General features: G+C 40.9%; 2 protein-coding genes across 2 annotated transcripts in view; one reads left to right on the top strand and one right to left on the bottom strand.

The window, feature by feature from the left end:
- The window catches only part of PACC1 (proton activated chloride channel 1), a 245467-nt gene extending 222946 nt beyond the window's left edge, over nt 1-22521 (bottom strand). Inside the window, exon 1 of the mRNA XM_044055402.1 lies at nt 22432-22521. Coding sequence (XP_043911337.1) covers nt 22432-22483 — 52 coding nt within the window. The 5' untranslated portion in view covers nt 22484-22521. The remainder of the gene's footprint in view (nt 1-22431) is intronic.
- Nucleotides 1-27241, top strand: part of NENF (neudesin neurotrophic factor) — a 1081512-nt gene that overhangs the window by 530659 nt on the left and 523612 nt on the right. The window lies entirely within an intron of this gene.

The raw sequence follows: 27241 nt of genomic DNA, 5'->3' as shown, positions 1-27241 counted from the left end.
TCTTGTCTTAACTGCTTTATAGTTTTCTCTATTTGATATTTCCATGATGGCGTTTGATTTCTCCCCTTCCTTTTCCTAATTACCCTGAGGTCTTGTGGTAGGACTTTATCTGTTATTAATTTGGCTGCACAGTAATGCATCCTATTTACTTCTGTTACATCGCATTAATCTCAATGGACAGTCCTAATTACTGTGTTTATTTGTTTTATCAAACTTCTAACTTTTTGGGTTTTATTGAGCTTCTGCGGTCTATTTCTTTCATTGATCTTAATATGTCTATCCATCTCTATTAAATCAAGTAGGTTTTCTCTTAGAACATTTTCTTCTAAACTGAGGGAACATTCTTTGTTTGCCATCTTCTGTGGGCATTCTACAAAAAGTTCCAGAGCTTTTTCCTGTGCCATGTTCTCTTCAGTTTTACCCTGTGTCATCTGTTGCTCTTTCATATGGGAACTCACTGGCCTATCACTCCACGACACTGACTGTATCAGAGTTGCCACAGTTTCCTCTTTTTTCCCTTGCTGTATAGCTTCAACTGAACCTTTGTACTGGTTTTATGTGGGAGGCTCCAAAGTATCTTCATATGACAGCTGATTAGATGCTTCCTGCTCCACTGGTTTCTCCTTAATTTGGGTGTCCATTGCTCTATACTGCTGTGTTGTTATCCAAGTTAAATTTTCTACACTAAATCCTTCACTTTCCAGGTAATCCATAACCTCAGTTTCTATTTCTTTAAATTCTCCATTACTAATCCTCTTTGTTTTCTTATTATTTTGCAGTGTAAAATTTTCCATATCTGGATGTCTTTGCTTGTATTTCTCGTCAAATATCTTTGGTGCTCTTTTTGCATTGATTAGTTTTGCTTTCCCCTTTGCATAAATATTGCACCATACTAAATCTTTTTCTTTCCCATGTCCATATTTCCTCTTTAGATGTCTCCTGCTCCTCTTGTTTCTCCTTACTTTGGGTACTAGTTGTTCCATCATACTGTGATATGACCTGTGTTAGACTTTATACACTGAATCCTTCACTTCGCAAATATTCCACAACTTCAGCGTCTATTTTTTTTAACTTCTACTTGACTAATCTTCTGTTCTACATTCCCTCTTTGTCATCTTATTTTTTTACTGTGAAATTTTCCCTATCTGGATGCCTTTGCCTATATTTCTCTTTGAATACCTTTCGGGCTGTCTTTTTTGTTTTGGTTAATTTGGCTTTCTCCTTTGCATAAATATTGCACTATATCAGATTTCTTTCTTTCCCATGTCCCTATTTCTTTTTTATACCCTTCAAACATCTCTAAATTTTGTTCTTTAAATTTTCACACTTCCTCAATCGCTTCTTTTTCCAAACAGCACAAGGTTCCTTTGTCTATATAGTGTTTTTCACAGATCTGTTGTATTAATGAACATAAACTTTTATTTGAAGCTTCTGACAGTTTTTCTTGTGGAAGTATTTTTCTTTCCTCTAATTTCTCTCTCAATCTTTTCATACATCATTTGTCAAGAAATTCTGGGCTTCTTGCATAACAGTAACAATACGCAATTTCTTTCTTATGCTCAACAGTCCACTCTATTGTCTGTATGGCTCTTTTTTGGCCAATCAGTTTTTTGTGATTTTTGTGGACTGTTATATTCTTCCTTCTACAAGAGGGGGGCATCCTCCACCTGGGCCTAGCCTAGCCCCATTGTCTGAATATTTCCATGTCTTGAGGATTCTAAACCGTCATTTTTTCCAGTCCTGGTATCAGTACGGTTCAGTGTAGGTGATGCCATTTACAATAAGTTCTGCACACTGTTGTGTATTTCCTCTAAGGTTACGGACATAGCTGTAGAAAGCTTTGTGGTTGTCCTTTGCCCGAGAAGCTATTTTTTCTTCAAATTTCGCCTTTGAATTATTAATTAACCCTCTTAGCTGCCTGTTTAGATCGGTCAGTGGGCTTTTAGTATGTATGGCTTTGTTCCTCCTACGTTTGGCCAAGTTTTTTTTTTTCTTTTGTTGTATACCGATTGATAGTGTGACTCCACCAGGATGGCTTGTCTTTTTAGTTTGTCTTATTCTTAGTAAGAGTGAGAACAGCTCATTCTATGCAGCTATCAATGTGGCTCAGTGTATTCTATGGTAGTTACTGGGTTTGGAATGCTTGGAATTTAGCCAAGGTATTGCCTAGTAGAGAGACGTCAGCTTTGGAATTGTTCCTAAAGGTTACTGGTTTTGCTGAATCCCTGGATTTAATTTTTTTTTTAAGTAATAATCCCTTATGGCCAGATCTGACTAGCAAAGATATTACACTGCCCCCCGTTCATAAGTACAAGGTCAAGGATGTTTGAACCCCTGGTAGGAGAATGGACCAACTGTTCTAGGATGTTGGTTTTAACAAAGATTAGGAATTGCTGGGCTTGTGCATTAGAGGTGGTGTAGGATTCCCAATCGACAGAGGGGTAGTTGAAATCCCCCATAAATATCATATTGGGTTGAAAGGTGAGGGACTCTAGTACATTGAGATAGGTAGTATGGGTTTTTTGGGACATGAACGGGGACCTATATGTTGCAAGGATATGCTAAGGCACCCTGTTTTGGTGAGCACATGTATGAGTTCCAGTGGGTTATACACTTTAACTAGTCTGGATGTGAGATTCGTCCTAAAGGAGAACTCCACTCAAAAGTCAAGTTTATCTTTCCAAAAACTTTTTCCTTCCCTGTAATCCAAGACTAAACACTTCATATACAGAAAAAACATAATTTAATAATTATGTTTGCCTTTCTTTCCTGCATCTGTCTTATCTGTTACATTAGCAGTCCCCAACCAGTGGGCCGTGGATCATTTGGTACTGGGCTGCACAGAAAGAATAAAAAACATTTTATGTTGGATGACTGACTGTTCAGAAAAAAAGTGTATGTGTGTGTATGTATGTGTATAAGTGCGTTTATGTTTCTGTGTGCGTGTGTTATTGAATGCGTGCATCAAAGCAGAAAGTATGTGTGTGTGAAAGCAAAAGAGAATATGTATGTGTGTATGAGACAGAATGAACAGTGAGATTGACTGAACCATTATTTTGTACTTGCTAAGCAGTGCTTTTGCTGTTTAGCAAGTGTAAAGTAAAAATAAATGAAACCAAAAAGTGTGTGTGTGTGTGTGTGTGTTTTTCTGTGTGCATGTGTGAGTGAATGATGCACAAAAGCAAAAGAGACTGTGAGAGTGTGTGTGTGTGTGTGTGTGTGTGTGTGTTTTTCTGTGTGCATGTGTGAGTGAATGATGCACAAAAGCAAAAGAGACTGTGAGAGTGTGTGTGTGTGTGTGTGTGTGTGTGTATGTGTGCGTGCACACATACATGTGTGATAGAGACAGAGAGACAGAGTGAAGAGTGAGAGTGATCCCTGGCAACAGCAGCATCAGTTAAGAGGTTTGTGTACCTTTCAACCATACCTCTTAACCTCTCGGCACAAGAAATCTGTTCAAAGCCACAAATATTGGGTGATAAATGACCAAAAATATGGATGGATTTTAAATTTTGCACTTTTAAATTTAGAAAGTTGTTATAACAACAGGGTTTCCATTGGCATGTATATTATCTGAACAATATGAAGTCTGAAACTTCAATCCCCAGTCATTTGCCAGAAAACTACACATTGAAGATGGGACCAAACATACAAACCAAAAATCTGGACATTCTGTAAAAATCTGGACAGTTCAAAGTTATGCTCTGATGACTCTTAGCTCAAGATATCTGGATAAACCTAAAATAAACGAGGGACAAAGGCTCAAAACAGGAACATATTTTACTTGATTATTAGGATTTGTGTTAGTTAGCAGACACTTTCTGAAACAGAGGTGTGCATGAACAAACAGTCGCAGCTTTAGCTGTTGCAATGTTGTACTAGTTAAAGAAAAATAAGTGTTGGAGACCAAAGCGTTTTACAGCTTTGAAAGCTACAACACACTTAGAAATGCTGGATAAAAACCTAACAGCTTTAAAAGGTGTTACAGACTTCACCCTGTTATACTTTGTGCAGTAGCTTGATGTGTGTTACAGCTTTTAAAACTGGCAAATCACTGCTGATGTTGACTGCGGAGTCTGCCATTTGTGCTGCAGCATGAGACAAGATCATAACAGATTTAAAAGGTAACACATCTAACACCAACAAAAGTTATTATGCACCTTTGAAAGCTATTATGTGTCTTCATCTGGCACAGAAGTGCATAACTCAATCACTTATCTGCTGATATTGGAGCATATAATCAGTATACTCCATGTAGTACAAATGCTGTTACAAATTAAGCATACTAATTCAAATTAAAATCATAGCCGGAATCTTGACATATATAACAACAACCAAAAGAAGCAGAAACTAGATACTAAAACAGAACACCTACAAACAGCCATAATGTTACAAATCCACAAAATCACAGTAAGAACAAAGCTGATCTCACAGTCTTAATTCTATCTGCCACTGCATGGGAAGCTACCAACAGATTTGAAGCACAAGTCCTTAACTCAACACAATTCCTCAAAGTTCCAAAGAATACATATGGTGGTTTACACAATTAAAAAAAACAAAAAAAAAACAGGAATACAACTGTACAGTAACTAGTACACAAAGCTGTGTACAGTATTTGCTGCAATTAAAACACTGCAACATAGCAGTAAAAATAAAAGTAACACAGAAATTAACAAAAGGAGGCAAAAGACAGCAGCAGTGACACTACAAAATGGCTCAAGTCTCAGTCGTTCACATACCTCTCAACTGTACAGATTTTCACAGAATGTCCAGATTTTTGTTTCATATTTTCGGTCCATTTTTCATAAAACTATGATTTTATGGCAGAATATTGCCGAGTCATTAAAGATCGAAGTAAAAAAAATCCACAGGACAGCAGAGATCCAGAACCTCAGGATCCCCCATTGGGTGGACATCTCTCTTCCAAGGCCTCCACAGAATACCCTTCTGAGGAGCCCCCTCAGAAGAGAACTTGCAAGAGGAAGCATATAGACTCCCCTGATGAGTCTGTCACCTCAGAGTCAGAAGGACCCCCAAGTTCGTCCTCTGATGATATCTCATTTGCAGATATCCTGGAGATCCTTAAGCAGAGAGGAGGCTAGAAAACCATCACCCCTTCTGATGAGGAGTCAGTGTACCTGAAGGCCTTTGGATCTCAACCTTCAGTCTCTTGGGTGTCTTCGCCTTTCGATGAACTAATGGACTTGGTCAGTCGAAAGGCGTGGGAGTCAACTGACACTATGCAGCCAGTCCCTCAGAGGCCAAACAAGTTTTTGTCAGCCTCTACCAGAAAAGATTTTCTCACAAAGGGTGTACCTGTAGATGTTATACCAAGAAGGAACTTTCAGAGATATCCTCATCTGTTCATCCTCCGAACAAAGATTGTCGAACGATGGACAGATATGGGAAGTGTGTCTTTTCGTCACCGACTTTTACACTCTGATCGCTGAGCTACCTCACTCACTTTACAAGGCTACAAAGAGGTCTCCTGAAAGAGCTAGGAGATACTCTACAAGGCACACTGGCTGCGGGGGTGAATGAGAAAGTCTCCTCCTCACTATTCACCTTAAATTCTATCGTCAACTCCTCCATGAGACTGATATCTTATGCAGCGGATGGAGCGAGCAGGGCAGCGAGTTCAGGAGTTTCCTTGAGGAGACACTCCTGGACGCGCTTGTGCAATTTTGCAGAGCACTTTAAGTCTACCTTTACTAACGCCCTCTTTGATGGTTCCCCACTCTTTGGACACAAAGTAAAAGACACACTCACCAGATGCGAGCAGGAAGGGAAAACTCTCTGCCATTAGAGTACGTTTTTCCGTACCTTCAAGACCTTACCCTAAAGGCCAGAAGAGTGGGAAAATGTGGTTCAAAAGATCCCAGGGAGCTTTCCAAGATGCAAGAGGTGAATCCTTCCTCAGGGGCAGAGGGAGAAGTAACAATGGTAAACGTCATCCTACAGGCAGAGGAGGTCTGCAAAACCAGGGTGACCGTGATTCCTTTCGTGGACATTCCTATCAGTGCTCCTGAAAGAAGGCCCGTCTGCTCTACTCTGGAGGCAGTCAGGGGATGTTTTGTCTTTGTACCCAGAAGCCTGGCAAGCTATCACAAGAGACAAGTGGGTACGAAGCATAATATCCAGAGGATATTCCATTCCCTTTTGCCACCCTGTCCCACAAATCAGAGCAATCCCAGATGTTCCACCCAATCCAAGAAGTCCCCGGAGACCAAACAGGATTTGAAACTTACTCAAGATTCTTTTTGGTGCCAAAAAGAACAGGGGACTTGAGATCCATATTGGCTCTCAGCAAGTTAAACGAATCTGTCAAAAAGTCAAAGTTCCGAATGGTGACACTGCAGTCAATACTTCCCTTCTTAGGGAAAGATGATTGGATGTGCTCAATAGACCTCCAAGATGCATACTACCACATAAAAATGGACAGAGCATCGAGGAGTCACTTACACTTCTGGCTGGGAGCCAGTCATTATCAGTTCCGAGCTCTGCCCTTTGGTTTCACTACAGCCCCCAGAGTGTTCATCAAATGCATGGCAGTAGACACAGCTCACTTGAGGCATCTGGGATTCCAAGCGTTTCCGTATCTGGATGACTGGCTCCTAACTGCCACCACCAAGCATCTACTCCAGCAAGCCAGGGATGTGACTTTGGAAATTTGTGCTCAGTTAGGCATAACAGTCAACTTACAAAAATCTGCTTTGTTGCCCTGTCAACACATTACCTTCATAGGTGCAAACCTAGACACTGTTTCCATGATGGCACATCTTCCAGGAGACAGAATTTCAGCCCTCAGGCAGCAAATACTTCACCTTCTTCCCAAGGGCAATGTAAAGGCAAAAGCAATTCTGAAAATCCTAGGGACAATGGCTTCGACCATAAAGTACAGTTTTGTACCTACCATAAATGTAGATGTCCGATAGGAATGCATCTGCAGTCCTTACAAATGGGTTGTCCTGTCGTCAGGCAGCTCTTCGGGTCGGGATTCCAAAGTCTGGGTCTGGCCTCGCTGGTGTCGCACTTCACCCGCCATAGCTGCAGTTATTCGGTATAAAGGCATCAGCCGATGCCATCTTCCTCAGTGTTTCTTGCCCCCGATGCCAGGTGCCCTCTAGGAAGGCTAAATTTGGATAAATGCCAATGATTCCAAATAGTAGAGAGCAAACACAAAAAATAAGCATGTATGTACATATATACAAACAAATACACCATAATAGATTCCCCCAGCTAGCTATAAGATGGGCAAATACCCTAGGAGTACCACAGAGGGAAAGGCAGACTGCAGATGCATTCCTATCGGACATCTACATTTATGGTAAATACAAAACTGTACTATGTCCTTCAAGGATGCATCTGCAGTCCTTACAAATGGGTAGAATACCATAGCCAAACTGGGGGAGGAGGAAAAAGGAAGTTATGGTGTAGTTAAGATCCCTTGCAAAACAGCAGTGGCAAACCCTGCTCGGGATCTAGAGTATAAAGGTAAATTATAATGCTTGGCAAATGTATGCACGGAGCTCCAAGTAGCAGCCTCTAAAATGTCCTTGGTAGCCACTCCTCTGGAAAGCTGTGGTAGTGGCTGTAGCCCTTGTAGAGTGAGGCCTGATGTTTTCTGGAGTTTTCTTTCCATGGTAGGAGTAACAAAATCTGATACAATTTCCTATCCACTTGGAAATAGTCTGTTTTGAAATTGCTTTTCCTTCCATTCCTGTTGCATATGCTACCAATAGCTGGTCAGTTTTTCTATTGCCCTTGGTCCTGTCCAGGTAGTAGCGTAATTGTCTATGTACATCCAAGGTATGCAACAGTCTTTCTCCCCTGTTCTGTGGGTTGGGGAAGAATGTAGGTAGGTGGATAGCCTGATTTAAAGATACTCTGGAGACCACCTTAGGCATAAAAGTAGGATTTGTTCTCATGGACACTCTATCTTGATGGAAGATCAGGAAGGGTTGTACTGCCATTAATGCCTGTAGCTCAGATACCCTTCTTGCTGAAGTGATTGCCAGTAAGAAAGCAGTTTTCCATGATAAGTATTGTAATTCTGCTGTTGCTGCTGGTTCGAAAGGAGGGAGTGTCAATTTTTCTAGCACAAAGTTCAAGTCCCATGCTGGTAATGGTGGTTTCCTAGGAGGTTTTACATTTTAAATTCCTCTCAGAAACTGCCTGAGTAGAGGATGTGAGAAGACTGGAGGATCCAAGTCGTATTCTGCTGAAATAGCTGATGCATGAATCTTAATGGAAGAATAGGACAGGCCTTTGTGAAAGAGCTCTGCCAAGTATTCCAGGATGTTGGCTATGTTTACCAGTGACACATCTTCTCCTTTTGTAGTACTCCAAATGAGGTATCTTTTCCATTTTGCTGAATAATTTTTCCTTGTTGAGGGTCTGCCTCCAGGATAATGTCTTTAACCCTTTGGGATAAATTTGGGTTAATTGGCCTTATGCAATGTTCCAGGCAGTCAGCTGCAGCGTTTTCAGTTTTGGATGCAGGATGTTGTAGTTGTTCTGTGTTAACAGCAAGGGAACCAGGGGTAAGTGCCACATTTGTTGACATGCTCCTCAGTAATGGGTACCAATGTTGTCTTGGCCAGTCTGGAGCTATCAGAATGATCCTTGGACGGTCCTCTTTGATTTTCAATAACACCTTGTGCATCAAAGGAAGTGGTGGGATGCATATGCCAGGTTTTTCCAGCTGAAAGACAGGGAGTCCACCTTCCAAGCAAGTTGCAGAATTTCTGTAGCTGGTGATTGTGTGGGGATGCAAATAAGTCTATTTCTGGGAGTCCCCATTTCCTTGTAATGGTTTTGAAGATGTCCGGATGCAGCATCCATTCGTGGGCATCCGTGGTAGTCCTGCTTAATATGTCTGCTAGAATGTTTTCTTTTCCTGGTACAAAAATTGCTTGTAACTGAATGTTGTAGCTCAGGGCCACATTCCAGAGGTCCAGTGCCATCCATGTGTGCCTCCCTGTTTGTTGATGTACCACATAACTGTGGTGTTGTCTGTCCTTATCATCAATTGACCTTGTCAGAGAAATGGTCTGAATGTCTGAATTGCCAGTTTTACTGCCAGCATTTCCTTTAGGTTTATGTGTAGGTGCAGCTGGTCTGGAGTCCATAACCCTTGAATGCACTTGTCCAGCATGTGGGCCCCCCAACCGAGGTCTGAGGCGTCCGTCGTGATGGTTTGGCTTGGCTGAGTGTTGTGGAAGGGCAATCCTGTGTTTGCCTGACAGGCCTGAGCCCACCATAGGAATTCTTGTTTCAGGCATGGAATTATTGGAATTTGAGTTTCTAGGCTGTGCTTGTGTTGAGACCATAAATTCCTTAGGTACCACTGTAACTTTCTCATATGCAGTCTGGCATGTGGAACCAATATTATGCAGGATGCCATGAAGCCCAAGGCTTGCAGGACTTTTCTTGCTGTTAGATGGTCCTGCTTTGTTAATGCCAAGAAGTAGAGAGGTAGTTGCTTCTGTTTTCTACCGTTAGGAATGCCATTTGTTTTGATGTGTCTAGCTCTGCACCCAAAAGGTTATCCTTTGGGATGGTATCAGCCTTGACTTTTTTATATTGACTGTATATCCCAGGGCTTGTAGTAGGTAAATGACCCTTTTCAAGTCTTCTGCTAACTTGTTTTTGTTGTCCGCTTGTATCAGGCAGTCATCCAGGTAAGGGTAGATTTGTATTCCCTGGAGCCTGCAATGAGCAATTACTGATGCCAGGCATTTCGTGAACACTCTGGCAATGCTGAGAATTGATAATGCTCTGATCCTGCAAGAAATCTGAGGTATCTTCTGCAATTTGGTATGCCTCCTTGAGATCTAGAGTTACCAGCCAAGACTCCTTGCCCAGCATGGGAAGAAGCTGCTGTAGAGTCAGCATTTTGAATTTTGGAACAATGAGGAATGTGTTTAAAGCGGACAGGTCGAGAATAGGTCTCCATTTGCTCTCTTTTCTTGGTACCAGGAAGAGTCTGGAGTAAAATCCCTTTCCTTGCTCCATAGATGGTACCTTTTCCACAGCTCTCAATCTTAATAATAGAGATATTTGTTTTAGAGCTTCTGCCTTTTGATTTGGAGGTAGGTTTCTGGTAGAGTATGGAAGTGAAACCTGTAACCTTGGTCTATTGTCTGCAAAATCCACTTGTCTCTTGTGATGTAATGCCAGTTTGTGGAAAATAAGGCTAGCTTCCCACCTAAGGGTGCTTCTAGTTGTTCCCTGGTAGGCGGTGCCAGAGCCAAGTCACTGTGATTGACCTGTAGTTGTGGTGGTGGCTGTGTCTGTACCTCGCTGGTTGTTGGGCACCCCTGGATTTCTTCTGCCTCTTGAACGCCTATTCCTGCCTCTCTGAGTTCTGGAGGAGTCTGGAAAGGACCAATTCTTGGAGGGCCAATTCCTGCTAAACCTTGGAGGTTGGACCTGTAAGAAATCTTTCACTGTTTGGACAGATTTTGCCTTCTCTTCCATCTTCTTCAGTACTTGTTGTGCAGGAGAGCCAAACAAATTGATCTTATCCATAGGAGCATCTAACAGTTTTGATTTGACATGGTCTGGTAAGGCCTGTTCTTTTAACCATGCATGCCTTCTGATAACTGTGCCAGTCATGGCTGATCTAAATTTAAGGAATGGTTACTGACTTGCTGAATGTTATGTACCATTTCCTGCACAGATTTTTTGTCTAATGTTTCATCCGAGGACAATTTTTTGGTTAACTGGTCTAGCATAAATTCTTGATACTGTATCATGTGAAATTGACAGTTCAAGGCCCTAGCTGAAAGAGTAGCAGAAGTGTAAACTTTTTTACCCCATTTCTCTAAGGATCTGGATTCCCTTTCAGAGGGGAGGGTTTTCTTGGCAGAGGTAGCTGCTACAGCCTTAGGTCCTTGGGAGATAGTCTCGGGATCTGCAAATGGAGCCTTATACAAGTGGTAATGTGTGTCCCGGAGGTAGAGAATCAGGAGCAGTACAAGCATCATTAAATGCATCATCTACAACAGAAAGAACTGGAGGTATGGCTAAAGGCCTATGTTGTGGTAAATGCAGAAAAGTTCTAAGCCAAAATCCTGGCCCTGCCACTGAAATTGTTCCCTCATAGCATGCAAGGTTTCCCCAAAAGAAAATTCCTCAGGTGGAGAGGCAGAAGGGATGGACTCTTCAGCATCAGAGTCTTGAATCATCAGAGGAATCATCTGTAGACACTGGCTCATTAAAGAAATGAGATCCTCTGCTAAACTAAGCATTTGTGAACTAGAGCTAGGCCTGTGAGAGGGGTCTTAGTAAGCACAGATTTAGCAGCTTTAGCTGCAAGGCCTTAATGGACATGGCTGCAGGTGGCCTAGCAGCTCCACATGCAGGGTTGAAATATCCAAGGGAATAGTGTGTGATAATTCCTGAGAAACTGCAACAGCAGGTGGGATTTCAGAAGGCCATTCCACGAGGTTGGAAGAGGCCTCGGAGGATCCCGATCCGCATAATATAAGCAAAATCGAGCGAAAAATCCCTCTCAAATTCTGACCCGCGCCCTAAGCCCGCCGTTAGCAGCCACAGGCTAGACAAGCGAAATCTTTATGAGGTATTTGTTTTTAAACAGTTATTCACTTTTTCTGACATCCTTTTAGAAGTCTTCGTAGTAGTATTCACTGGTTCTGACCCAGCTTCTGCTTCGGCGCCACGCGCAGAAAGACTGAGGAAGATGGCGCTGGCTGATGCCTAACTGCAGCTATGACGCCGGGTGAAGTGCGACACCAGCGAGGCCAGACCCAGACTTTGGAAAAGGGCTGCCTGACGACAGGACAACCCATTTGTAAGGACTGCAGATGCATCCTTGAAGGACATCGCTAGTTCCTCTCTCCAGAATGCACATGAGAATCCTTCAATGGCTCCTGTTCTCCCAATGGTCACTTCAAGAACTCCTGATGTCCCACCTAATCAGAATAATGGAATCATGCGAAAAGGACCTACAGCGGTGGAGTCAGTCCAACCATATGACCATCGGGAGACCCTTTATTCCACAACAACCTGTTGCTACAGTGACCACGGATGCTTCCCAGATAGGGTGGGGGGCCATTATCTGGGAAGCACGGTCCAAGGTATATGACAAGAACACGATGCCCACTTGCATATCAATGTTCTAGAGATGACAGCAGTGCTTCTGGCGTTGCAAGCACTCCACGACTCTCTTCCACTAGGGATGACTGCTATACAGTTAGACAATATGTCCGTGGTTTGCTACATAAACAAACAAGGAGGAACCAAATCATACCCACTTTGTCACGAGGCCCTGAGAGTTTGGCAATGGGCAATTTCTTCCCAGCACTTTCTAGTAGCAATGCACATCCCAGGGTAATCCAACGTGATAGCCGACAAGCTCAGCAGGGCAATATTGATGCCTCACCAGTGGTCTCTGAACCAGAACATAGCAGAAGAGATCTTCCGGAAATGGGGTCAGCCTTCCTGTGATCTTTTCGCCACTCCCATGAATGCCAAGTGCAGCAGCTACTTTGCCCTAATTCCCCCCACCGGGGGAGACACCGACAGATGCACTTGTTCACAATTGGCCCTCGGGACTTCTTTATGCCTTTTCCCCATTTCCCCTCATACCCAAAGTCATCCAGAAAGCAAAATTCTTGGGAAGCAGGATGATTCTCACTGCCCCACATTGGCCTCAACAGATTTGGTTCCCCTACCTTTGGCCTCATCTTCAGCAAAAGCCTTGGATTCTGGACCCAGTTCCAGACCTGCTGACACATATGCCAGGTGGACTTCATCCTTCTCTCCACACCCTCAACTTGATAGCATGGCTGCTCCACTTCCCAATTTAGTCAGGCTTCAAAACGTTACTCCAGCAGTAAGACACATACTGATATCTTCTCATAAAGTTTCTACTAGAAGACTATATACTAGCAAGTGGAAAAGATTTTCTCACTGGGCTTAGAATAGAAACATTGACCCTTTTCTGCATCTATTCAATCCATTCTAGAATTTCTGGTGGAACTTTTTCAGCAAGGTGCTGCTGCAGCAACTATTAAGAGTCCAGCTGGCTGCAATTTCAAATTTTCACATTGGTGACCATTCTCCTAATTTAATGTCATACAGTTTGTATAAAGCATTTTTAAAGGCGCTTCCTTATTGAGACCTCCTTTTAAGGAACCACTTCTTCCTTGGGATTTAAATTTTGTCCCATCTCAACTGACACTACCTCCGTTCGAGCCTTCTTTATCTTGTGACCTCAAATTTCTGTTCTGGAAGACCATTTTTCTAATAGCAGTAACATCTGCCAGAAGAGTCTCAGAGTTGCAAGCACTGTCAATTAGACCTCCATATCTGATATTTCACAAGGACAGGGTATCGTTACGATCCAATCCATCCTTTGTACCTAAGGTTTGTTCTCAAGCCAATATCAATCAATCCATTGAACTCCCGGTGTTCTTCCCCAACCACAGCAACAAGGCAGAGTATAGACTCCATCAGTTGGACGTGCATAGACAGCTCAGATTCTATTTGCATAGAACTAAAGATTTCAGGAAATCTGACCAATTATTCATCCCCTTCTCTGAGGCAAAAAAGGGTATGCCAGTTTCTAAAGTTACCCTTTCTAATTGGCTCTCAAACTGTATCACCTTTATCTATACCTCCAATAATAGAGAACTGCCATTCAAAATTGGGGGTCATTCAACTAGAGCATTAGCTATGTCATCTGCTTTTCATGCCAGAATGTCTGTGGACAGTATTTGTGCTGCAGCTACGTGGGCCAATCCTCATAGATTTATCACTTATTACAAAGTGGATTTGGCCTCCAGGGACAGGGCCTCTTTTGGCTCCACTGTGCTCAAAGGTGTACTCCTGTGAGCCACCCAGGGAAAAAGTGCTAGGGACGCTGTCCCATCCAAGTAAGAAAGAAGGCGAGATAGGACAACATAACATAAAGAAGTTATGTACTCACCATAACACTCCATGTTTATTGTCCATATCGCCATTCATTCTTATGACCCCTCCCTCCTTTCCCTGTCTGAGGACTCCTGGAGGACCTGGTGGTTATCTTTCCTCCTTACAGGAGCTCCTTGACTCAGTTTGTTTCTCCTTGATATGAGTTTTTATATATCTATAGATATATATATATATATATATATATGTATATGTATATATATATATATATATATATATATATATATATATATATATATATATATATATATATATATATAAATATATACACATACATATATACATATATTTATATTACTCAGCAGCAAACAAGATCTGGAGAGTTGCAGCACTGCGTCATGGGATACCTACCTGCCACAAGCCAAGTTTGAGACTTCCAGCTGTGTATTCGGCTGAGTTGGAGCCAAGGATCGGCTCCAAACCCATCCAAGTAAGAATGAATGGCGAGATGGACAACAAACATGGAACGTTATTGTGAGTACAAAACTTCTTTTTTAAGGAATATATTATCTAAACAAAACACACTGCGGTGGTGGTGCTGCGGTAGCGTTGTTGCCTCACAGTAAGACTCTGTCTGGTTCGATTCTCAGCTAGAGCGTCTTCTGCGTGGAGACATGCGTGAATGGGCGTACCTTCATTGAAGGTTGTGCATCAGAGCTGGCAACTCGGTACATAAAAATTAACTGTCAATCATTAGCGGACCGGAGTTCCGCTGTGGCGACCCCTAACCAGGAAAAGCCGAAAGACATAACATAACATTATCTAAAACAAAACAAACCTGGAACACAAACAGTCCAGTAATTCTATTAAAATAATCATACCATGGTTTGGATAACTGCACTGAGTAATCAGTAAGTGCCAATGTCACCAATTAATCTTTACTAGCCTGTTCTGATGGCTTGAAGAGATAACGCTCTGACTTCCTGTAGATCTATAAAATGTTTGATCCTTTACAATGTAATTCAAGCAGCTTAATACATACCAAATCATTGTTATAATTTGGTAGTTAAGTGCATTAAATACTTACTGTATGCAACTATACTTACGTGTTTGTGTTATTTCTAATTGTTCCTTTCATTATTTGTTCCTGTGTTGTGACTGAAAAGGGTCAGCAGGCTAGCTCACTTACCCGTTTATCAGAAGGATAAATAATAATAATAATAAAAAAATAAACAACTCAGGTGACTCGAGTTCAGTTAGTGTTTGAGATGCATGCTGGAGATGGCTTGGATCAACAAGGAATGATGGGGCTTAGCTTGTCTCTCTTTGGAGAACACTGTGGGGCACATGCATGGGGTGCACAGTCTTGGGTTATAGTACGCGATGAAGAATGGAGATCACACAGTAATGCTGGCTTCAAAAGAGGGCATGTCATTCTTTAGGGATTATGTCACTTGTGGAAGTGAGTGTCATGCCCTTGCTGATGCCCACTTCATGTCCAATCCTGAGCAGGTTATCAGGCATGAGTAGTAAGTAATAGAGCAAAAGCCCTGACCCTCATTCTGATTGATAGCCCCACTCCATGTCCATGGAACAAATGAGACACAAGTTCCTGTCCATGGGGAACAAAATGGTCAGAACAGCAGTCACAAGGGGCAGAACGATGGTCAGAGTAGAAGCAGAACAAAAATGGTTTTAGACAACTTCAGACATTCATGAAATTCCCCCTTGTACCAAACTTCCATTTGTTTGCACCTGAAGTACATTTCAGGCAAACTGCCAGCTTTTATCACACTGCAAATACCTTCATCATGCAATAGCTTGGATTTCCTGGCTCTGGCAAGTAGGCAGCACCTTTCACAATTAAGAATACACATTCTTTGCAGACAAGCAATGGGTACTGATGTTTACTATAAACAGTTCTTAAGCAGTTCTTTTGTTTTGCATCTAACTAGTCAATAACTGAATTACACACAGCACAGCAGATTCTTAGTTAGGGAGCTCTTGCTATCCAGATAAGTAAAACAGTACAAGCAGTTTTATTCTGCAAAACAAGACTGTTAGACAAGACAGACTTGCCTAAATCCTGTATGAAACACACTCATTTAAAATGGCTACATATCTGTCTATAAGCAAGCATTGTTATGGATATGACTTTTTGGTAGGACAGCCAATTTATAGTCTCAAAAGTGATTATCAACATAAAAAAATGTAAAAAAATAAATAAAATATTTAAGAAATACTTTCAAAAATCATGCAGCTACAAGGGAGTTACAAGAAAGCAGGCCGAAGAGTACCCCTCTCTCATCAAAGCAAGTAACAACTGCATTCATAGGCAGTCTCTGCTTTGCAGTGCTTCTAGATCACTGCCAGCTCTAATCCTCAGGTCCATAAAGAAGACAGCATAATAAAATGCAATAGTTTCTCAATGGCTGCTATACCATTCTAGTAAGCAACTCGGGTATACAAACACAAACAGAAATTAAGTACTGCTCCCCACCCAAGCATGTTGCTGTGAAAGACTGGGAAGTATCCATCGGCCATAGTGCATAGAAAACATCTAAGGTGCTCACAGGGTAGTACCAACATCCTGGCTACAACCTAAAATCCACAAATATATTTTCAGGGGACCTGCAAAGGGTGCCTAAATTCTTTCTCTGCTAGTAATGACTAGGTAAATCTGGATCAGGTGCTATACTCCCAGTTCGAGCCATACTACTGCTATCCACTCTCACATTCAAACCTTTACACAACAGCTGCTGCACACCCCTTAATAACAAACATATACAAAATGTTCCAAACTTCCTTAGAGTAAGGTCCCTGAATTAACTCAGCCTACAAAGACCTCAATTTTCTAATTAAGTAGGAGAAAAGAAGCTTTAGGAAACTATTATCAGCAAACTGGAATTACCTTCCACAAGAAATTAGAACAGAAACAAATTCAACAAGTTTAAAAGGAACCTAGTAACCCCACCTAAACAAATTATGCAAATGCTTTCATTACACAGGCTAAAGCAAACTTTCCGGACTTCACAACTCCTACAGCAGTACTAACAGAGTTCCAGCTGGCGCTCCTTAAGGATGAACTACCTTGCATATTCAAATCTAACTATGTAAATATGACAACAAAGCGAAGACAAATGTGTGAATAAAATAAACTATCCAGCAGGAACAGTATTTATCACTGCATATGTTGAACCATGTCTCAATACAGATGCTTAAAGTGTCTTATCGCATTTGTGATCTTCATACCTTATGCACCTCAACATGCAGTGCCTCCAGTGCCGTGCTGCATTTTCCTCATAGTTGTGCCTGTTTTTATTTTTTTTTACAGTACAATGTTTAAAATTATATCCTTTATAAAATATTAATTTTCCCTATGTGACATCACTGAAAAGTTCACTTAACTTTCCCCTTGGTGATAGCTCAGAACCTTTTTTATGCAGAGGGGATATGATGAAGCATGGTTAATTAATATAGAGAAAGAGATTATGAGACTTAGAGAGATACCAAAGCACCAATTTCAAATGAAATGTGGTTAATTAAAGACATCATTAAGGAAAATTGGAAGATTTTTGTCCGGGAATTTAGAACTGGTTCGAAGGTGATAAGCCAGTTTTCACTTTCAAAAATTGCCATGATTGACAGACCTTGATGTTCTGCCAGAGATGGCCTGCATCTGTCACCCCTAGGTTTCCGGACACTGGCTAAGGCTCTTGCCACTCCTATACTGCCTTTCTTAGGCGGTGTTCCAAAGACCAAATTACCACCGTAACAGCTATAAATAAATGCAATTTGAGAGTTATGCTGCTCAATGCTAGAAGTCTAAATCTCAAGATGCACTCACTCGAAGCACTCCTCAAAATGGAGAACATCGACATTTGTGCTGTATCGGAGACCTGACTTAAAGTAGAAGAAAGTACCTCTGCGCTACCAGGCTATAACTCATTCCACACCTTTCTGCCCCAGAAAATGGACCGAAGCTCCAAAGGCTGGCATCTCCATATTCATAAAGGATATGAACACTTCCTGACTAGTAGCCCAGCATAATGCATCAGAGATACTTCAGGTACAACTAACAGTGGATAAGATGGCGATTCAGGTTGCAGCCTGCTATAGGTCCCCAACCATGTCCCAAGAATCTCATTCCACGTTCCTAAGCACCCAGGAAACTGTTAGGGTCCAATCCAACACACTCAGTCTGGGTGACTTCAACTACCCCTCCATCAACTGGGAAAACTACTCATGCACCAACACACTTGCCCAAAGTTTCCTGGACTTCATTAATTCCGATGCGCTGGACCAGCTAATTCTTACTCCCACTAGAGGAAGAAACATCCTTGACCTGGTTATTACTAACATGGGCAACTGTTGCCCAACACCAATAGTCAATTCCTTCCTGGTTAGATCAGACCACAAACTAATTACCATGGAAATCCACATCTCACCCACACCACCAGCAAAGGTAACCACCATGAAAAACTTCTCCAAAGCTGACTTTGGGCTCCTAAAAACAGAGGTGGCGAACTTCACGGCACCCATGCAAATGGAAAATAGGTGCATGACTGCCGAATCATACACCAATGCACTGTATGAACACGTACAAAAATGCATGGAACAAGCCATACCCATCAGAACCAAGACGCTCTTCTCCAAAAAAAGGAAGCCAATCTGGTGGTCCCCTACCATTAACAAACTCTACAGCAGAAGGAAAGAAACTGTTGCAGAAAAAGGTGAAGTCCCAAGACTGGAAAAACTCCCTTATCAGCCTCACAAAAAGTTGAGATCGCTATTCAAAACCTCTAAAGCTAGCTATGAAGACAGAATTGCGGCAGTCACTAAAACAACCACAAAGCCTGCTACAGTTATATCGCAAATCTGCACGGCAATACCCAGAGTTACTGCACAATGGTACCTCCTATACTGAGCCAACAGATATTGCCAACATACTGGCCGACAGATTCAGTGCCAACTTTACCCCCTCCCCAAAGGATGAATCACAATACCGCAGGAATGCCAGGCACCCAGTATTACTGCAGCACAGGTTAAGCTGCATTGTCCAACGCCAAGAATACAGCTTCCATGGGACCCGACAATATCCCTGGCTGTGTTCTACATGAATTACAAAGTGAACTGGCACCACATCTGTGTGCCCTGTTCAATCACAGCCTCACCTCAGGCTATGTCCTTACCGAATGGTGGACTGCTACAGTCATCCCACTCCCTAAAGGGGGAGCAACTACAGACCCTGGGAATTATCACCCCATTAGCCTTACGAGTCTGATATGTAAGGCTATGGAGCGCATCATCATAGACCTAATTAACAAGGATATAGGGAATCTCCAAACTCTGGATCCCACGCAATTTGGTTTTGTGAATGGTAGATCATGCCTGTTCAACCTGGTTGACGTCTTTGAGTCAGTCACCAGAGCTGTGGATGAGGGCAAGGCAGTTCATACAGCCTACCTCGATATGGCCAAGACCTTTGATACCATTCCCCACTCAGGAATTATTGATAGACTCACCAAACTAGGCATCAACCCCTATATCACTAGGTGGTTTGCAAACTGGCTCACAGATAGAACCCACAGTGTGAAAGTAGCAGACTCCAAGTCAGACTGCCAACCAGTCACGAGTGGAGTCCCATAGGGATCGGTCCTGGGTCCTCTCCTGTTTGGCATCTACTTCTCAGAAGTCCAGGCCAACATGGAGGGACTCTGGCTGACCAAGTTCGCCGAAGATTACAAGCTGGAAGACATTATTAACTCCTCAAGTGATATACAAATCCTACAGAAAGGCCTCACTGAGACCAATGAGTGGTGTCGAAACCATGGCCTTAAGCTTAATGCCAAAAATGCATCATCATTCCCTTTGGGGAAAAACTCAGTTCCCACTAATTACCACATTGATGGTAGCAAAATGAACACTGAAGGCATTATAAGAGATCTGGGGACACAGGTTGACAACAACCTCTCCTTCGCCCACCACATTTCCACTGTGGTCAGGAAGTCCTTCTATGTGGCACATCTCATTACCAAGGGTTTTGCATCCAGGAAGAAAGAGGTCATCGTCTCTCTCTCTATTCTTCCCTCATTAGACCAATCATCGAGTATAATGCCCCATTTGGCATGTACCTCACTAAACACCTGCAACAGCTGGAAAGGCCACAAAAGTACCTCACAAAGAGGATTCTAGGCCTTAAACACATGCCCTACATGGAAAGACTCAAAAAACTCCAGCTTTTCTCTGTCTCATATCGTCTATTAAGAGGCGATCTCTGCTTGACTTACAAAGCCACGTCTGACCCAGCCCTGTTAAAAATGTTACACCTAAAGAAATCCCAATCCCTCTGCACCACACCCTCCAGGGACCTCACCTTTATTACCACAATCAACAGAACATTCTGGAGGCACAGGTTCATAACCCAGAGACTGCCCATGCTCTGGAATAGACTTCCCATACATGTCAAGCAGAGCACCTCACTGGCCCTTTTCAAGAGAAATCTTGATGAGTGGATGGGAAATAGGAAGATCACCCCGGGGATCACTCCAGTGGCTCTACTTGATTGAGGCACTGGGAACTAATGGTGGCATGATGCAAGGGCACTTCTATGGGCTAGGCTTGTAAAGGCTCTAGGGCCGTTGGCCTAGTACACACCTATGAACCTATGAAAAAAATATGCAACATAAGGAACATTTTTTAAAATAAAATTAATTGTACAAATGAAAATTCTGATACACTAGATACCTTGGCTGTGGACATTGTAAACAGTGCAGATTCATCAGCAATACATCTTCAGTTCATTTTAAGCATATGAAATGGACTATGTGGGCTAAGGAAGAGTAAATGTGTGGTCTATATAGCCAATTGTGATTTGTGTAATGGTTTTTATAGTGGAAAAAATATAAGAACTTTTAATAGAAGAATTTATGAACACATATTGGCTGTAAAGAAAAAAGGCCAAAATAATGCTTTTACTAGGCATGAACTGGTTTGTCCAGACTTTTAAAAGTTTTCTTTTCATGTTTTGGAGAAATCAGGTGATAGTTTTTTTTTATCTGGAGATTTTAAAACTTTAATAGAATGTTGTGAATCAGCCTGGCAAATCAAGTTGAGGGCGAAACACACACGGGGCCTTAATGAGGCCATTAATATTAAATGTTTTTTACAGATTTAGTTAATCAAAGTATGTTATTTTTTACTTATATTCATTTTTATTATTATTGTATTTTATATTTTGATTGTATAGGTATGGTTGGTCTGGTTGGGTAACTAGAATCATGTGATTCTCATTACAATGTATTCAAATAGTGGGATAGGGGAGTGTCTTCATTTTCTGAAGAAGTTCTAAAATAAAAGAACAAAAGTGCTAAATTGTGTTGCAGTCTCAGTCGGTTCAAGTTTCATCACTGTTTGTCTTCATGTTTGGTTCTTGTGTTGTCTCTTTGGTTTTTAATTATCCAACATTGTTACATTCTCTGTGCTATTCTCTATATGCAGACAGTTATCAATCTAAACACTACTTGTTATCTACCTTTACCATACTCTATATTCTGTAAAAATATCCTCTCCATGTAGATAGTTATCTATATGTAAAAAGTTATTTATTTTTGTTACATTTTCTTTCTTATTGTCTATGTTGGCCATATATGTACAACAACTTTTTCTATATGTATTACAACCACTATTTTCTGCCTCTGGGCCAAACTAATAGATTCATAAGTTTCTACTAGGCTAACAACCACAAGGATCTTTACAAACCTAGCTGTGCAACCCAATCCAGGTTTGTCCCCAAGTGTCGGGGTACATTAGTAAAGATATAGCTACTGGTTTTGTGGGGGGGGGGCATATGTTAGTTGGGGATTACTTTACCTGGGGAGCCAGACCATGGGTGAATCTGTGATTTCCCATCCAATGATCAAGGTTTCTTTTGAACATGGTCAGGGGTGAACTTTGCTTCATGTAGATGGGGAGCTTATTCCACAGAGCAAGGATCCTTTGAGACACGTATCAGTCTCTCCAGCATGTTCTACTTATGTTGCAGGCAAAGTTCAGGTCCTTGGATCTAGTGTTTCTGGCTGTCTGATTTGCGGATGTGCAAGAGATCCATCAGTGCTGGATGTGAGGATGCCTTATATGCCAGGCATACACCCCTCCCTCAGTAACCTGTAGGAGACTGAGTACAGAGACACAGCCTTAAGGCGATTTGTGTAGGATGCTTATGGCAGAAAAAGATACTCAGACCTGTCCACTTGATTGTTTCTCAGACTTGTATAAATAATAAACTCCTTCTGTACAATGCTAGGTTCTGTAAACAAAAGGCAGTATAATTCCAGTCTATCACTTGTGAAGGAATGCTAATATTTCTTTGTATGTTGTGATAACAGGTTATTTTATTATAAAATGCCACTTATCTGCAGGAACCCCATTTCGTGAAAAAAATATTTATTTTCTGGCAATGTACCATCCAAAATACACATAAATGTTTCAGTCAGACTTATAAGATTTGTGAACTAAATTTTCAGGACTTACCTGGCAAGATAGTGCCATTAAGATTTGGATCTTCTGGTTCTGTTTCTTCCATTGGTTCTGGACTAGGAGGCTCCTGCTCAATGTCATCATAGAGCTGATGAGAAAAAGAGAAACGTCAGAGATGTACAGAGTTTTCTATCTAATTAGTCTAATAGCTGCACAATAGAAATGCTAGACGCTCATCACGTTACTCTCTCCTGTAGGCAGCTAAAGCATTCTACATCCTAACAATTACTTGCAATCACTGGTAAACTGAAACTACACTGTAACAGTATAGGAACACTGGTACTAAATGTAAGAGTAAAACGGGGACAGGAAACTGTAGGGATATGTTGAATACAAATATGTATTTGCAGTATACCAGTTTTGCTCTTTCTGCCCTTTACAAACTGTCCTTCAACAAGAAATTGTCAGTTATATTATCAAGAGAAACCAATACTGCTTTGAGGGTAATCAGTTTTATATACCCTAACTGTATACAGAGTCATTTTGACATAAAACATGACAAGAAAACGTAGTACTTTAATGTCTGATGGAAATATTTTTCATTTGAAATACCGTATTTTATAAATTTGCAACGATAGGTAATCTTACACTTGCATACGTTCTGTATTTATGTTATGGATTTTGCACAACAGCAATGGCTGGAGACACTGGTCCATTAATGGATCAAGCATGAAGATATCCCTGAAGGCCTACTACTTCTGGGTTAGAGCAGAGACACTAGGATTTGAAAGTGAAGTATAAAGCTTGTGGAAAGAGGCTCGATTACAGTTACTAGTTCCCGCATAGCCCCTGCATACAGATGTGCACTGAACTGCTCTGTCAGTCTTTCCAACCTTAGTTAAATTCTACAGAAAAAGGAACAGATAAAATGATGGAGATTCAGATTCCCTGTGACATTTCTAGGAATTGAAACGGAGATAAAAATGAAATGATTGGGCAAATTGTACCAGAACTAATATATCAGAAAAGCCTGTAATACAAGTACAATCATAAATACATCACAGATGTGTGCACAGGAAACAAAACTTTAAAAGCATTATTAAATCACAGAACACACTTCAAATCCAAATACAAAATGTAGCAGTTACTTAGAAAGTTATCTAAATATAATATAGATTTACAAAGAAAATAAGGTTATGGAATTTTATCAAACTACATAAATGGAAATGACAAAGAAACAGAGATCAACAAAAATATTATGAGGCTAAAAGATAGCTATAAAATGGATATGATGTCTTATTGATCGCAATAATACTACGAAAGGCATTTTTAACAACAGGAAGATTTTGTATTTGGATCCCAAGGGTGAAAAAAATGCTGAAGCTAAACCTAAACTTTCAACTAAAGACAGAAAAACATTAGAGAAATGGCAAAACTAAGAAGTACAAAAAGATGATTGTCGGTGCGTAAAAAGAAAGACCAAATGTACTATGCATGCATGGAGCTCAGCATACTTTACAGAACATGTGCAAATGACTGAAGTAAACTCTTACGTTTCCACAAAAGACAGTTTGCATGCATGGGTGGAAAAACAAAGTTATTTTTTAAAAGTACATTAAAGGATTGCTTTTAAAACTCCTGCTGAAAATGAAAATGTGACTGATGTGACCCAAAACATCTAGCAATAAGTACAACATGCTTGCAGGGCATTATTACATCACTGTTGGGGAAGGCTCTAAATAGAGTTAACTGGAATAGCTGACAAACTGTAAAGCATTTAGGTAACTTGCAACATCTTAAACTAACAGTTTGGCAAAATAAATAAAATAAAGCAAGCAAACAAAAAATTCTAAGGGGTAGCTATTTTCCCCAAACTGTTAGTCTAACAGTCGATTTTCTTTTCTAAAGTAGTATGGAAGAAAACAGAAGCTTAGTTTCTTTTAAGTATTCAGTGGAAGTACTCTCAGCAGTTTTATTATAAGTTAAGCAATAACAGCCTGGTTTTACTGAACATGACACTTAAATACAGAATTCATTATGGAATGTCAGTGAGGAAGGGGGAGTTATTAAACTTGTCCATCTCACACGCATGAATTTATGCTCCTTCACATCTCCAGCTCAGGTGGATTCCAATGGAGATGGAGAAGGTCTCCTACTAGTGCCACCACAAGGGACTGACCTGCATTGCTCCTAAGTGACAAGTGGAGGCAGCAACAAATACATGGTCAAAAGTAGGTAACCTACCCTTACTTCAAGGGGAAATGCTTGCCATTAACACTACCAGGCAAAAGGCCCGATCCAATCCCTACCATACTATCAGCTGGTACTTGCAAGATGAACTTTCTCTAACCCTCTCAGTCATATCTCAACAGACATCAAACAAGATGCAGAAGCCCACTGTAGCAGGAAAGACTAAAGACCGAGAAAGAGTGGGAGAGTCTAAGAAAGTCTGCCCACCCTTCACTGACAATTCTGGAACCCAAGCAGCAGGGAAGAAAGACTCCCTAGGCCACATTTCAACCTTGAAAGCATGCTTCAGGAACACAAGGACCTGCTTCATGCAATATAAACAGCTGACTATGTGCTTAGGTGTGGGAAGTGCTGTACTTGACCCTTCAGATCTTGCTAACAGTAGGTTAAGTGGTGGTGAGTTAGCTTTCTTTTGCTGCTCTCAGCAGATAAAAGCTGGCAGCTTGACCAATACTAGAGGGAGAGCCCAACACTAGCAAGAGCTTGGAGATCAAAAAGGTGGTGTTTTGTATACCTGTCTGAGGCTCATGCTCCCTTACCTTCTTTTTCTACTCTGGTTACTACATGGTACTATGGATAGGACCTTTATGTCTACCCCTGCAGTATCAACTCCTCCATCACAGCTACCCTGCTAGCATTTAAGATGGACCTGAACTTCTCTGCCAGTAGTAAGTTTTCAGGATGAAGTGTTGGTACATGTGAGAAGATTCAGTACTGTGCTCCTTTCCTAGGCAACAGAGGTGCTCGTGTGTTTAGTCTGCTGAATGCAGGACTACTCTGAAGTTTAAATTTCTTATGCATTACAAGGAGAAACTTTCAAATCATACACACCTGTACTTGTAGCATTGTTTCTGTACTTAAACTCAGGCAAACCATTATGTTCTCTTTAATAGGGATTAAAGTTTGGTTCTTAGCTGGGGTGCCCTTTATGCAGATTTTCTTCATTCTCCCTATGTCTTTATGGGTTTTTGCCAAGTGCTTTGTTCTCCTTACACATCTCAAAGATAAGCCACTGGTCAAATAGTGTTCATCCAAAGTACGTGTAGGTTGTGTGTGCTATGTAAGTGTGTGCACATGTGCATATGTGCATTCTGGGATCGACTGGTACCCACACCTCTCAACCTCTTTGTGCAAGAAATATGGACAAAGCCTGACAAAATGGAGGGAATAAAGGCCCAAAATAGGTACATATCTTAAATGTTGCTCTTACAAACTTAGAAAGTTGCTAGAGCAACACAGTTTAACATACATTTTCTGAAGGATTGAAAGTCTAAAACTCAAAGGTATGTCATTATTTAATGACTGCAGTCTTCAGATCATCCAAGTGATTTGCCAGAAAACCACAAATTTTATGAGGAACAGACCAAAAATATGGGCCAAAAATGTGGGCATTCTGCAAAAATCTGGACTGTTCTGAGGTATGCTGGCACCCCATCAGGATCACTTCCTCTTGCAGGCTTGTGGCTCCTAGTGAATGTTGGAACACATCCAGGTCCTCTGCAGCCCTAAACTGGATTAAGTAGATAATCAGAAAATGAATGAAAGAATGAATGAATGAATGAAAGAATGAATGGCACTATTTATTTATAAAGCACAGACGAAGTGCATGTTGTACTGCCAGTGTACCCACAGGTAAGGAACATGACAAAACCAAAATGGGAAGGCACAGGAACAGAAATTGTAATTACTTTCTGACCAGTAATGAATATGTGTTGTACATTAGAGTTTCATTCAATAGCCAGACAGTAACATATTATGGAAGTACCGAATGGTACTAAATTCATACTTAAATAATGACAGAACTTCTACTGGTGAGAAGTTGGACTGCTCTAGAGGTTAACATTTGGATGTCTTGATATACAATAATGGAAGTGACATACAGACTGATTGTGTTACGTCAATAATTATTTAAGAAATATGACACTACAAAGAAGCAGATCTTACAATCAGTTATGAATATTTGCTGTATATTCACATTTGCAGCAACTGAATGCGATACATGTTGTAAACAGATTTTGCTTACATAATGCAAGATGGGGTTATCACTGATGACTGATGCGTGGTTTGCCAGCTGCAGAGATATTTATATTTTTATGACTGATTAATAATGTGGATATGAATATTGTACCTTTGCATAATTTGGTAATTGAGTGCATAGACCTGAGTGACCAAATAAGTACTGTCTTGATAAGATGGTTGAGAAAAGAAAGATTACACTGCATTTATCAGCCTGATGCACTGCATTTTGAGATGGTTGCACTATTTATTTATTTAACATTTGTTGACTGGGAAAGAGACTATTTTCAGCATAGGCCCGGGGAGAAACACACTTCTTTTGAAAATATCATAAAATTATAAATTATTCTTATAACTAGATTATATTATCGCTTTGATGAATTGTGCCACTAGTCTAATTGGCACATAGCTAACCATGGAAAGTGACATGGCCACAAATAAGAAATAACAATAAGTGAGACAATGTAATTTACTGTCATGCTTACTGTGAATATATGCTGTATGTTACTATTTGAATAAATAAACTAGGCCATACTTAAATGAAAATTAATATAATATTAACAAAACTTCTAACTGATACTTGGTGTCTAAATTCTAC

Source organism: Protopterus annectens, chromosome 1.part2 (assembly GCF_019279795.1).
Source record: "Protopterus annectens isolate FY-2018-M chromosome 1.part2, PAN1.0, whole genome shotgun sequence".
Lineage (NCBI taxonomy): Eukaryota > Metazoa > Chordata > Ceratodontiformes > Protopteridae > Protopterus > Protopterus annectens.
The sequence above is the reverse complement of the archived record's forward strand: the minus strand, read 5'-3'. Positions and strand labels throughout refer to the sequence as shown.